Genomic DNA, 13,977 nt, shown 5'->3' with positions numbered 1-13,977 from the left:
TAAAGTTAACTATAAATATAACTCTTCTCAGAACTTGCTTTATTTAAATTTTTTAAGTGTGATTCCTTTAAAAATACAACTAATACCATTCTGGGAGAATTAAGAACTTTACTTTTTATGCTTGGATGAGCATGCTGAACACTCCGAAGTCTCTTGCTGCAGCCTCAAATTGCATGGTAGCAATGGCAAGTGATCATGGCCATTCAAGCCCTAAAACTAATAGATTAGGTTCTGTAACAATGGATTTAATATTTTTATTAAGTTTTAAATACATACAGTGCAAGTTTGTACTGTTTGGGAAAATATATTTGTCCAGCTAATTATGGCAAGGTCAGTATAAATTTTAATTTTGTACAACTTGAGCTTATAGCTTTCCCTGTAAACTTAACTATAGTTTGTCATGTGGAGAGGGAAGAGAGGTGACTTTAGGTGATGGAGAACCCTTTGGCCAGAGACCTTGGGTCCACCAGTGTGGGGGTGTAGCTGCCACACTTGTCACTGCTCGGGCAGAGCCCTCTGGTAGCTGTGCCCATGTGGGGCCAGACTGCCATGCAATGCATCCTGCCAGAAGTTAAATGCAAGAACATGCTTGGGGTAGAGCCAAGGAGGATAGTTTTGTAGGATTTTATGAAATACTTCAATTTTAAGCCAACAAGAGTGACAGAGTAAGGGATTTGAATTTGAGGCTATGATGCATTAACCAGCATATGGATTACTTTTTAAATACATGATCAGTTTACCTTTCTTTTTACTGTTTTAAGAGGCTCTTTGCTCTCTTGTAACCACTGTCCATCCACTCACTCTTTGCTCTTTCCCTTCTGTTGAGGGCTTTGAAATGACCTGGAGAAGGAGGATCAGCAGCTGGTGACAGTCTCCTGAGCTGGGTGGGAGAAACCTGTGGGTGTGGCAGTGTCTTCTCACTAGAAAATCCTTTTCATGTGAGAGAGTATTGACAACTCAGCTGCTCGTGTACCTGTGTCCTGACAAAACAGGATCCTCTGGAAGAGAGAATTAACATGTTTACAGCTGCTTAAAAAGTCAGGCATTAATGGTAGTAGATAGTTTATGAGAAGAGATAAATTATCCTCTGTCTGAAGTGCCATAATTGGATGCTTTGGAGGAAGAGGAATATCTGTATATGCTTTCATGTGGCCCTGTGTCACTACATCCCTGTTTTTTCCTAAAGTGGCAGTGACTTGCTGCTGTATTAGTTGTTTTGCTCCAAGCTTCTGTTGCTGCACAGTAGTTTCCTTGGCAGATTCTTGCATTGGTGAGACTGAGAGGTTTCTATGATGAGTCAAGCAATGCAGCTGAGCGAGATCAGTGTTTCACTGGCAACACGGGCCAGTATCTCTGTGAGCCTGAGATACCTGGAGGTGTCCCAGATTTCTACCTCACTCAAAGGTAACAGCCCTGGGTGGAGATCCATTGGTGATTAAATACAAAATGAATGTGAATTAATTAATGGTGAGACATGATGAGCTCAAGGATTGTAGCTGTGATATGGAATTAGGGCTACGAGCACACAATCAACACTTAATGACTGCAGAAATCGGGAAAGAATTTGATACAACCTTTTGCCTCAGACCTGTAGGTGTTTCCCAGCCACCTCCCCTTCTTTGTCAATATTGATCCAAGTATTTTGGTTCACTTCTCCATATCCATTTTATTTCCTTACAAGAGCTAATGGCTTGTAGCTTTTAACCCAGAAAATGCTTTTCCAATTAGCAGTTGAATTCAAGAGGCTGTCACAAGGCTCTCCTTTAGAGCTAGCTTAGAAATTCAGTGCATCAAGCTCTATATTTATGATTATTTCACAGTTAAGTAATAAACCCACAGACCTAAAAGCATAGCAAGGTGTGAACAAATGTCACAGATGAAAGGGGCAGCCAGCTCTGTGCCTGGGCCTTTGATGCTGTCAGATGGTGAGAGCTTGGAGTCTCCTGGATGGGAGAACACATCTTTGCTCCATCAGTGCAGGACCCTTTGTGCTTCTGATCTACATCATCTGTGCTGATCAGTATGTGTCGGGGGAAAATTCAGTGGGTCCTATCAAGGCATGGTGATTTTATGAGCTTTTTCTTGTTGCCATCTCCTGAAATCTAGTAATCATCCTGCTTTGCAGCTGAGCATTTGTTTTGTGCTTTAGTGTTTTCGCTCACTGGTTTTATGTTTCTTATTTTTTAGTAAATGACCTAATCTACTTATACATCCAGTGATAGAAGATCAGTGTCTCAATTCTTTTGAATGCAGAGCAGCTGTTGCTTTTGCCTTGGACATGTAAAGCATGTAATAATCAGGTTTGATCTAAAACATTGTTTTTCCTTAATTTCTTTTACTGAATTATTTTCCTCCAACAAATATACATGTAGCAAGTTGCATCCCAGGATGTTTAGCTTCTATCAAGGACCACAGGAAGCTTCATGGAGGGAGTAGAGGTCTGAATCCACCTGCAAAGGAAATAACTCTTTACTTGGTCTGGTCCTTGTTTATTAGTTTTTGATATCCAAGCCCTGAGTGCCCAAGTTTCTTACCTCATGATGGGGCTCCTCAAGAACTGCCCAAGGAGAGCAGCAGTGTCGAAGTGGAGGCAAGGCTGTCTTAAATCACTTCTGAAGGGACCCACAGGCTGAACTGCTTTAATAAGCTCTCCAGCTCTCGGTTTACAGTAAATTATTAATGCAGTAACTTTCAGTGTTGGACAGATTTTGTCTTTTTTTCTTTTTTTTCTTTTTTCAAGAAAGGGCTCACAAATCATTCTCAGTAAAGGTAATAAATTATGAATGCCCCAAATCCACCTTGCAAGGCCAGTAAGGACAGTCTTTGTCATAGGTTTAGCTGCTTTCAGACTGTGTTCAAAAAGTGGAAACAATGGTGTCTAAACTTCTTTAATATGTTTCTTCCAGGAAGAAAGCAGCAAATGCTCAACAATGGATGTGAGGGTGGTCTGCTTCCTGCTCCTTTGGGCTGTGCACTTCTTCCTGGCCACACCACACAGTGCTCTCAGGGTGAGTTCCACTAGACCAGGTTGCTGAAATCCCATCCCACCTGACCTTGAACACTTTTAGGGATGGGGCAACCATGGCTTCTCTGAGCAACCTGTTCCAGGAGAAAATACTTTGAAGTATTCAGTATGTTCAGTATGCCAGATGCCAGTGAACCTCCAGCACAACTCCTGGAGTGCTAAAAACCTGCTATTCAACTTGTGAGAACCAGGTTGCTCAAAGCCTCATGAATCCTAACCTTGAACACTTCCAGGGATGGGACAGCCACAGCTTCTCTGGGCAACCTGTACCAGAGCCTCACCACCCTCACAGTAAAGAATTTCTTCCTGATACTTAATCCAAACCTGCCCTCTGTCAATTTAATGCTGTTCCCCCTTGTTCTGTCACTCTACCCTTGTGAAAAGTGACTCTCCAGCCTTGTAGACCCCTTTAGGTTTTGGAAGGTTTGACTGGTTGTAGATGATGGCCCAAGCAACGATGGAAGCTGTTTTGGATTATGTCAGGCTGTACAACACACAGTTCCAGCAGGTATTCCTACCTGCAGGAGCTCTACACACAGACCTCAGGGCTGCTTCCCAGTCCAGAGGGGAACAAAGCAGATATTGGTATTTGTACAACTATAGCACTATCTTGTGGCAAAAAGCATATAGATCACATCAGAAATTCATATATTCTCATCAACATGAGAAATACTGGAGCCTAACAGAGGCTTTTTGACTGAGGAATAACTACTGGAGTTGGGTGATCCTCAGTGTGTCATTTCAGTAGAAGGGTCCAACTGAAGGTTTCATCTAGAGAGACAAACTCTAAGTAGTGAGTTCTGAATTGGTCTGTACAAGCAAGGGGACATGAGCTCTGCATTCTGGACTCAAAAGGACTATTTCCCCTCTTTCTGGTTTGTGCCAAGGAATCATCCTTTAGTTATTTATTTAAATATTCAACATATATTCTACTTTTTATTTTTCAGGTTCTCGGTAGGGAATCAAAGACTGGTAATGAGCAAGGTACAGTGAATAACTATGTGTCTTGTTTAATTCTTTGAGTTGTTATCAGTTATCAGTACTTTACACCACCGATACTCACCTCATGGACCATGAGGACCATGAGGTCTTACACCTTATAACAATATCTGCTCGATTTATTTTTCAGATGCCTGTATAAACGTCATTCCCTGCCAAGACAATGGAGCTGTTTGTATTCAGCCTTGCTCTCCCTCCTTCCACGGGGAGACAAGCTTTGTCTGTGAAGACAGAAAGTGGCACATGTTGTCTGATGCCTGTGCAAACTTGGATGTTCAGTCCCTTTTTCAGGTGAGTTAACTTCTATACACCTTCTTTGGCCTATGCTCATAATTTTCAAAGACAGCCTCTCCCTCCATACCCTCTCAATCTTGAGCAAAGCTTTGACTTCATGGAATCACAGAATAATTTGTGTTGGAAAAGACCTCTAAGATCATCAAGTCCAATCATTAACCCATCACAATTCATTAATACTGTGTTCATCACTAAACCATGTCCTAGGTGCCACATCCACATGTTTTTTGAACACTTCCAGAGATTGTGATTTCACCACTTTCCTAGGCAGTTTGTTCCAATGCCTGACCACCCTTTCAGTGAAGAAATTTTTTCTAATATTCAATCTACACCTGCCATGGTGCCACTCGAGGCCATTTCCTCTTGTCCTGTCGCTTGTTACTTGGGAGAAGAGCCCAACCCCCACCACACTACAACCTCCTTTCAGGTAGTTGTAGAGAGCAGTAAAGTCACCCCTGAGCCTCCTTTTCTCCAGGCTAAATATCCCCAGCTCCCTCAGCTGCTCCTCATCAGACTTGTGCTTTCGTCCTTTCACCATCTTAAATCAAGTGAAAGGAAATAAATTTGGGAAATGCATGTGTGGAAACATAATTCAGAAACAAAGTTGTCTTGTTCAGTTTGTTGATGTTCCTCATGTGGATCTCAACCAAGACAAGGATACACCAGGATGAACCTGAGTAAAGAGCAATAGCAGTATCTGTAATGATCAGATCATTCATGGTAAATTCTCCTCAAGGACAAAATAAAACTTAAATCACTTCAAGAATAAGGCACTGCATTTAGTTCTTGCCCCTCTTTTCTTGTGTGTTGTACCAGTACAATGTTTTCTCAGGTGAGCTTTGGTTCTGGGTTTCAGTCCATCTGGCACATTCCCTGCACACCCAGCACCAGACCTCTTGCCTGGTTGTAACTGAAGCTTCATTTTCATTCTGTTCATTAATTGTCTCAAATGTGTTTTCCTCCCTCCAGAGGATATCTGAAAGTGGACTCCTTCCATGCTCTGAAGGACATGTTGCTGGAGAACATCTTCCTTTTGTAGCAGGAGGAAAGCCAGGGCATGGGAAGCCTGGAGATGGGCCAAAACATTTTGGTGCTGATGACCATGGGAATAGAAGCTGCCAAGCTGATTTTTCGTGCATCATCCCAGATATCCTGTCTTCACCAGCCATTCCAGGAAACATAGCTGATATAGTGGATTTGCTGAAGAAGATTTCTCTGCTGTTATCAGAGAATGTCACTAGAGCAAAAATGCAGGTATTTACTCTTGTGGGCTTTGGGAGGTGCTGCTGAGGTTTCCAGAGCATCCATACAGTATTTTGTCCTTATGGCCAGAAATGTCCAATGAAATGGTGGCTGCAAGTCACACAGAGATCAGCTGGAAAGAGTTTTCAGAGTGGGCCATTGTTTTGTTGTCAGAGAAACTGTTTGACTTATTCACATGTGATGAAAATGTACTGTGGAATTAAATTTCTTTAAAAGCAAAAGTTTTCAGGACCTGCTGTTGTAGCTGTGGAATAGCAGTACAAGGAAGAATTAATTTTGGAAGTATGACACTGTAGGGAAGGCAGCTTTGGAGATGCTGACCTGCAGCTGTGTTGTGTCATGTGTTGCACAACAGAAACTGGTATCTTTTCCTGATGAACTCAGAAATCAGAGAGGTGGGGGAAGAAATACAGGAAGGGTGATGTAAATCAGGTCTGCACAGTGGGTCAGTGTCTGGAATAGAACTAGAGTGTCCTGATATTTTACTTTATATTTACTTCTCCAATCACCTTTTGATCTATATATGAAGAGGATAGGACAATTCTAGTAATGAGATGTTTAGATTTGACTGGGATGGATCATGGAGAGCATGTTCAGTGTCAGAAGGAATATTTCCTTTGTAAAAATCACTCATGAATTAAATAAGCCTTTTGGGAAGCTCTGCCAGTGGAATAATATTTGGTTTCTTCTAATATAAAAAAAAAAATTATAGTTTTCATGTTTGTTTCAGAGCTACAGCAGGATAGCAAACCATATTCTGAACAGCTCCATCATTTCCAACTGGGCTTTTGTAAGGGACAGAAATGCTGGTTCAGAATTACTGGACTCCGTGAATTTGTTTGCTGGGAAGCTTCTTCTAAGGAACGGGTCGGAAAGTGTGCAGGAGCCCTTCATCGCTACGAAAGGCTACAGCATACACAGAAACACTTCAGGAACGAGCTTTGATTTTTCTATGGAGTTCAACAACACAGGCAACATCACTGGGCACGTGATGATCCCAGAAGAAGAGCTTTTGAAGTTGCCCAGGGCTTCCAAGGCCATCAGCATCGCATTCCCAACGCTCGGGGCCGTTATGGAGAGTGCCCGGTTGGACCCCGGGTTTGTGAACGGGATGGTGTTGTCGGTGTCTCTGCCGGAGGAGCTCCAGCGGGTTTCGCTCACCTTTGAGAAGGTGCATAAGCTGGAGCAGGTGGAGGCCCAGTGTGTGGGGTGGCACTCTGCTGAGCGGCGCTGGGACAGCCGGGCGTGCAGGATGCAGTTGGACACCGTCAGCAGCGTGGTTTGTGTCTGCTCCCACCAGCGCCGGACCTACAAGTCCTTCTCCATTCTGATGTCCCCTGCGACGCCGCGGAGCGTGGCACTGGATTACATCACTAGGGTGGGCTTAGGCTTTTCCATTCTCAGCCTGGTTCTCTGCCTTGTCATCGAGGCTGTTGTCTGGCACCACGTCACAAAAACTGAAATAACCTACATGCGCCACTTCTGTTTGGTCAACATCGCTGCGTCGCTGCTCGTTGCTGATGTTTTGTTCATCCTGGCAGCTATTGTGCACAATACAGCCCTGAACTACCAGTTGTGTGTAGCAGCCACTTTTTTCCTTCACTTTTTCTACCTTGCCTTGTTTTTTTGGATGTTTACACTGGGACTCTTGATTCTCTATGGATTATTATTAATTTTTTTTAAGGTAACGAGATCTGTGTTCCTGGCTGCAGCATTCTCTATTGGATATGGATGTCCCTTGGTCATATCTATCCTCACTGTTGCCATCACTGAACCAAAGAATGGGTATTTAAGGAGTGGAGCCTGCTGGCTTAACTGGTATGAGACAAAAGCCCTTTTGGCCTTTGTCGTGCCTGCTCTGAGCATCATTGTGGTGAATCTGGTGGTGGTGGTGGTGGTTGTGGTGAAGACTGGGAGATCCTCTGTTGGAGAAGGCTGCAAGTCACAAGATTTGAGCAGCATGATCCGAATCAGCAAAAATGTTGCCCTTCTGACGCCTCTTCTGGGTCTCACCTGGGGGTTTGGATTGGCCACGATTCTCGACAGCCGATCTCTGGCATTCCACATCACGTTCGCGCTGCTGAACGCCTTCCAGGTAAACTCTGGGAGACCAGGAATAGTGTGTGCTCAGATTTTGAGCCTGGGATAAAGGTATCAGGTCAAAGAGGGACTGGCAACATGTATTGTGCATGAAAAATAGGATCTAAACTTTCCTTTTGACTCAGCCCCTTTACATAATACATGCACGAGGCATCCTGCATTAGAGTAGTAAAGGTAGATGGGTAATGGGGCAAAATAGTTGGTTTAAAGTGTGGTGAACAATTAAGAAGATGAATTTCTGTTAAACATAAAATACACCAGTTAATGTCTCGTAACTGCAAAGATGTCTCACCCTTATCAATTAACGAATACACAGAAAATTCTCATTTGCTGTTGAAGATGGCCCTGGCACAGGTTGCCCAGGAAAGCTGTGGATGCCCCATCCCTGGAAGTGTTCAAGGCCAGGTTGGATGGGGCTTTCAGCAATCTGGTCTAGTGGGAGGTATCCCTGCCCATGGCAGGGGGGTTGGAACAGCATGGTCTTTAAGGGCCCTTCCAACCCAAACCATTCCCTGACTGATTCTGTGGTTTTGAATAACTGATTGGTGTTAACATCCAATGTTACCTGACACACTGTTGTACACCTGGTCTGTCTTAGCTCTTCTTGATTCAGATTGTAACTGAGTTGGCTGAGAAAGTCCTGCTATGTAACCCATCAGTCCAGTTTGTAGTGAGAATTAACACAGGTTGTATATCCATTCCTGGTGTTCCCAGACAGCCCATATGTCCCAGGTGGATAAACCCATTTTGTGTGTTGCTGTTACCCGAATCATAGCAGATGAGGTCTATCCTTAAGGAAATGACATCTAGAAGCACTTAAGAAACATCATGTGGCTATGCTGGTTTTGTTAACTGGTTTTGCAATCTCTTAGGGATTCTTCATCCTGTTGTTTGGGACACTTCTGGACAGAAAGGTACTTATTCTGGATTATATGAACATTTTCTACTCCCTGAGAAACCGTTTCCTTTAATATTTTTAATTTAAATCTACAGACAAGGGAAGCCTTAAGGATGAACTGCCTTTCATCAAGACGGAAGTGGGGTCTAGAAAAGGTAAAGATTATTTTATTTCCCTGTTACTGTCTTAATTTACCAATTTACACACCTTCTTATTTGTACATGAAAAGAATGGAACCATCCACTACATCTTACCTAGTTTAACATTTTTCTAAGGCAAATGCTTGCTGAAGGAAATACAAGTATCTCAAAAGGATATGTTGAGGATATTAAGCTCCTAAATATCAGAAGTGGCAATTGATCTTTTTTTGTTACTGCTACATGACCTACTGCTGTTGTTACAAAATTAAAAATGGTATTTTAATCTAATCTCTTCACCTGTAGATGTCCAAGCCCTTTAGATACACAATGCCAATGACATTTTCCCCCCATCTGTAAATTAGATTTACTTTAAGGTTACTGAATAAGGAAGGAACAGAATTAGGAGTCCAAAATCCCAATGTAATGACCTGGTTGCTTCCTTCACAAAAATGTGGATCTGTATGCCAGCAGGGCTGCTTTAGAATGTGAGAGGATTATTCTGCTTTCAGCTGATGGATGGAAACCATTCGGAGCCCAGACAGTATGTTTGGGGCTAGTTGATGTTGTGTGCTCATGAAAGCTTGAGGGCTTTTTAAAAATCAGGGCAGTTCCTTAAAAGCAAGTGTTTAAACCTTAAGGAAACAACTGTGTTTCAGCAGCTTCCTAGGAAAACCTTGTTAGAATTGATGTGTTGGCATCACTGAGTTGGTGCTTCCTACCTGTACTAGAAAACTTTTGTCTGTTGTTCTTAGATTTCTTTTGGTACCAAGGCTTTAGTGGTTTTACACTGTGTTTATGAAAGGGAATCCTCTTTAGCGGTCTCACAAGAATTATCTACAGTACTCCTGCTGTCTACCAAAAGAAACTGTGTCAGTTCAGTTTGGACTTTGAAAAAATAATTTCCTTGCTTTTTTCCATTTGTGATTCTAGTATTGAAAGCTGCAGAGGGTCTTTCACTAACAGTTTGTGCAAACATACTTGATTTATGAGGGGAAATAGAGGGGCTGTGGAAACTATGGCTCCCTTCTGATATCACCATTTGGGTTGTTTGGGGCAGGAGAGGCTGCATGTCTGTGGAACTTCTGACTCCGCTGCATCCTACCTCTCCAGTTTAGTTTTTAGTTGCATCCTGCCGTATGTGCTAAGTTTAAATGCATTGCAGAAGGTTTTCTCTTAAAAAAAAAAAATAGAACAAAACAATTAACCAGTGAAAAAAAAAATAAAAAAACAAACCCCAAGCCCAATAACAAACAAACCCACCAAGCCTCAAATTTCTGCTGAAGATTTTTCCTATGCAGCAGAGGAAAAAGAAAGGATGTGTTTGTGGCTACCCCGAATTTAACAAACTGAGATTACATTTCTTGCTTATACAGATTGAGGATCCAAACAACAGTGAAGGTATTTCACATCCTATCAGGCTTTAGGTCAGGACTGAAAGTTTGAAAGTTAAAGTTTTCTCAAGTCACCACCAGTATAACCTTCTGGAAACAACAGGTCTAAATTTCATTAGTTCTATGACTCAGCAACATTTGATAAAAGTATTAAGTGATATCACTGGGCAAAACTTGGTGTGGAAACTGTGGCTGCATGTGCCTAAGAATTTGGGTCGATGTTGTCACTCACCTGGGTGGAAGAAACCATGTGTAGGTGTTTATCATGGCATAACAGAGGGGGAAAACATTAGTCATCCTCTTTTGTAAACTTGGGTGTAAGCATGGAGTTTGACTCATGAGAGCTGAAAAAGTTGGTCACACCTGAAATAATTGTTATTTAAAAAAAAAAAAAAGTAGTCTCATTTCAAGGAGTTTCAAAATCACAGAATCATAGAATTGTTTAGGTTGGAGAAGACCTCTGAGATCACTGAGTCCAACCATTACCCAGCACTGCCAAGTCCACCACTAAACCATGTCCCTCAGTGCCACATCCATGTGTCTTTGAAATCCCTCCAGGGCTGGTGACTCCACCACTGCCCTGGGCAGCCTGTTCCAACGCTTGTCAATTCTTTCAGTTAAGAAATTGTTCCTAATATCCAATCTAAACCTCCCCAGGGACAACTTGAAGCCATTTCCTCTTGTCCTATGACTTGTTACTTGAAAGAAGAGACTGACCCCTGCCTGGCTAGCCAGTCTGCTTTCAGGGAGTTGTAGAGAGCAAGAAGGCCCCCTAATCCTTCTTTTCTCCAGGCTGAGCCCCTCCAGCTCCCTCAGCTGCCCCTCACATGGACATGCACTCCAGACTCTTCCCCAGCTCCACTGCCTTACTCTGGACTCGCTCCAGCACCTCAATGTCCTTCTTGTAGTGAGAGGCCCAAAATGGGACTGTATATCTGGGGGTTTAATGGTGGAGATATAATACATCTAGAAGGGTATGCAAACTTGTTTCATGTTTCTCCAGACTCAGAGGAGCCTTTCTTCTGGGTCAGATTTTACGTTGACCATCCTGTGACATTTCTCACAGGAAACTCCTGTTTGGAGTGGACCCTCCCCCTCCATGGATGATATCTGTAATCTGACCTGCTGATTTTTTTTTTTCTCCCCAGTCCTAGCAGTGGACAGTTGTCTTCAATGGATCTGACTAGCAAGAAGAAAACGAGCACTTCTTGCACAGAAGTCCTGGTTTGGGGTGAGCTGAAGTGTCTGACCAGCTCGGAGCATGGACAGCACTGTCTGGGAGCACAACCACAGGAAGCATCATGAAAACCAGAAGAGAAAAGGCTTTAAACCTGCTGTCAGGAGCAGGAAACCATCAGTGTTGCTGCAACCCTTGGAGGAAACATGCTGATACATAAAGCTTGTTTCTCACCTTTGTGAAAACTGCTGTGAGGAGAGTTTGTCCTCATTTGCCATTTCAGTGCTTCAATTTCTTTCCTTTTTTTTTTTTTATGTCAGTGCAATATGGAACTGTACAGTATGTGGAGCTGTTCTAAAATTATTTAATTTTTAATATGTACAAATCTAGGTGGTTTTGGCTGTCTTTTGAGCAAAACTGATTCTATTTGGTGTCACTGTGTTCATCATTTCCATTTGTCCTCTCAGACTGATGGATAACATAACTCTATTTCTGCATTACAGCTGTTCTCTCCAACTCTGTACTCGTGTGTCAGAGGAATTGTACAAAACCCTTTTCTAGTCTGTTAGGACAGAATTTTTGTTCTTTTTCCTGTCCTGCAAGGCAATGACAGGAACAAATAATAAAGAGGACTCTGCAAATAAATCGGTTTCCTTCTTTAGATGTGGGAAAGCAAACTTGGAATATTCTTCAGAGTTGAATCAAGAGTTGATGGACATCTCCCGAGCAATGTCCTGAGCAAGGAAATGGTTTTTCCATGTGAGATGGAGTGTCTGGTTTCAGTAGAAAATCTGTCCTTGGTCTGAGAAACCCTTTCTAATGAAGGCTTTGATAGAAACATTATTGTCTGTTGTCAGGCTGACTTGATGGTTTCAAATGAAAATAAAGTTTTGTCATTATTACTAATAAGTGGTACTTATCCTTCTCTACCAAACATGTAGATAAATGCTCTGTAGTATTCACTGGCATTACTCGAGTCAGAAATCACTTAGCCCCATGTGGCTTCACATACATTTGAGATATAGAAGTTTTAATAAAAATAATACAGTTTAATGTCATCAATACACCTTTACTGAAGAGGGATTAAAATGCCCTGGCAAATGAACTGAGTAATGTGCAGGGTGTGATATGTACCATGGAAAAACCCACAGCCAGATGTCCTGGTGGGAGAGGCTGGAGGGCAGAGCTCTGCTCTGGGCCATGAGACACTTCTTTTCCTCAGGACTCTGTTGCTGGCTCTCCTCTCTTCTTTTCTTGTAAACTGTGGTTTTGTTACAAGAGTCTATACTGTATTTTTACACACTGGAGAGCATTAATCAATTAGAGGTAAAATTGGGCTTATGTTCTGCTGTAACATAGATCTAAAAAGACCATTACCCCGAAGTCTGCTACTTGGTGTCAAGGAACATCTTCTGTGCTGTAGCTTCCTTCTCTGCTGTAGCTTCTTTCTCTCCTTGAAGCACTGGGAGAGTTTTTTTTTTCTTTCCCCCCTTGGGAAGTTACATGTATCTTGGAGTTGTCTCTGTTAAACCTTTTTTACATCAGTAGCATCTTCCCCAAACCCCAAGGACTACTTGAAGAATGTCCTTCTTCAAGTAGTATCAGAGCTACCTCAGTGCTCCTCATACTTGAGGGGATTATTGCATTGTGGTGTTGCACACCTGATTTATTTTCTATGTTTTAAAAAAATAGATAAAAAACTGGCACAGGATAGGTAGTGTTGGGTGAAGGTGTTGGTCAGTGTTCAGTGGGTGTCCTTTGCAACTGTGAATCTTTACACAGGTACCTCTGTTCCCTATGAAGGAAAGGAACTAAGTCGAGCGTTTTGCAGCACAGAGAAAGCAACCTGCTGTGCACCTGAATTTACTGCCATGGATTTAAAAAGAGTTCCATTCCTGTCACTCTTCAGGATCACATTTAATTCAACTGATTTTTTTTTTTGTTTTCATTTGCTACACTGTTAACAAGGAAATTGTGTTAATGAAATGTTTGGATTTTTCCATAACACCTGAAAATTTAAGAAAACTTGTCTCAACCTGGCACCCTACCCTCCTCTCACGTGCACAAACATGCATGTTAAAAAACAGTCTGTTACAACTGTGGATTTATAGAAGGTCTAGGGATGAGACCTTATACAAACTTCCTCCAAAATCCCAGGAAATTCAGCAGGTGTCTTACCTGGGCAATAGCACCATGAAAAAAAATCAGTTTCATCTTCTGTTTGTTAAAGGGTGTTTGAAGTATGGTACTTATTTTCAGCTGCTGGCACATATTGTTTTACCTTGTGTTTTGGGACACCTTGTGTTTTATTTAAAAATAACTGGTGGGAATGGGGCCTTACAGAGAACCAGGTAATGGTACAGGATGGGGATGGGTGCTGAACTTCTATTTTTAATACCCCAAACTTAAACTGACCAGGAACATTTAATGAATAAATATATTGAGAGGTGAAAGCTGTAGCTGTTCCTTCATGGGCTGAAAATTGGTATTTCTCTAAATGCCATAGGCTGACAATCCAGTTCTAATTGCAGCTGAGGAGAGGGAATCACTGAAGTTGGAATTCTACCTGTTTCCCAAATTATCTGTATAGAAACAGCTTAATAATGTCAGTGTTGTGTGAGACAGATCCCTTGATGTGCAGGAGCTTGTTTTGGAGCAGTTCCACGCTGCCTGCCAAAGTGGTCAGACTT

At 42.2% G+C, this 13,977-nt stretch overlaps 1 protein-coding gene across 1 annotated transcript; it reads left to right on the top strand.

The window, feature by feature from the left end:
• Positions 1 to 3,482: 3,482 nt before the first annotated feature.
• ADGRF4 (adhesion G protein-coupled receptor F4) lies at positions 3,483 to 12,182 on the top strand. Its single transcript, XM_027640932.1, has 8 exons — positions 3,483 to 3,533; positions 3,973 to 4,009; positions 4,155 to 4,315; positions 5,288 to 5,572; positions 6,312 to 7,676; positions 8,554 to 8,595; positions 8,675 to 8,734; positions 11,259 to 12,182. Exons 1-8 carry the CDS (start codon positions 3,483 to 3,485, stop codon positions 11,262 to 11,264), a joined length of 2,007 nt encoding a protein of 668 aa, XP_027496733.1. The 3' UTR covers positions 11,265 to 12,182.
• Positions 12,183 to 13,977: the final 1,795 nt, after the last annotated feature.

The sequence above is a fragment of the Corapipo altera genome, unplaced genomic scaffold (genome assembly GCF_003945725.1).
Source record: "Corapipo altera isolate COAL_440 unplaced genomic scaffold, ASM394572v1 46, whole genome shotgun sequence".
NCBI lineage: Eukaryota > Metazoa > Chordata > Aves > Passeriformes > Pipridae > Corapipo > Corapipo altera.
The sequence above is the reverse complement of the archived record's forward strand: the minus strand, read 5'-3'. Positions and strand labels throughout refer to the sequence as shown.

Bases quoted from the DNA above. Each gene is read 5' to 3' on its own strand.
- ADGRF4 (XM_027640932.1), top strand. From the start codon at position 3,483: ATGGAAGCTGTTTTGGATTATGTCAGGCTGTACAACACACAGTTCCAG. The intron at 4,316-5,287 runs GTGAGTTAACTT...TCCTCCCTCCAG, and splicing joins ATGTTCAGTCCCTTTTTCAG to AGGATATCTGAAAGTGGACT. The intron at 5,573-6,311 runs GTATTTACTCTT...TGTTTGTTTCAG, and splicing joins TCACTAGAGCAAAAATGCAG to AGCTACAGCAGGATAGCAAA.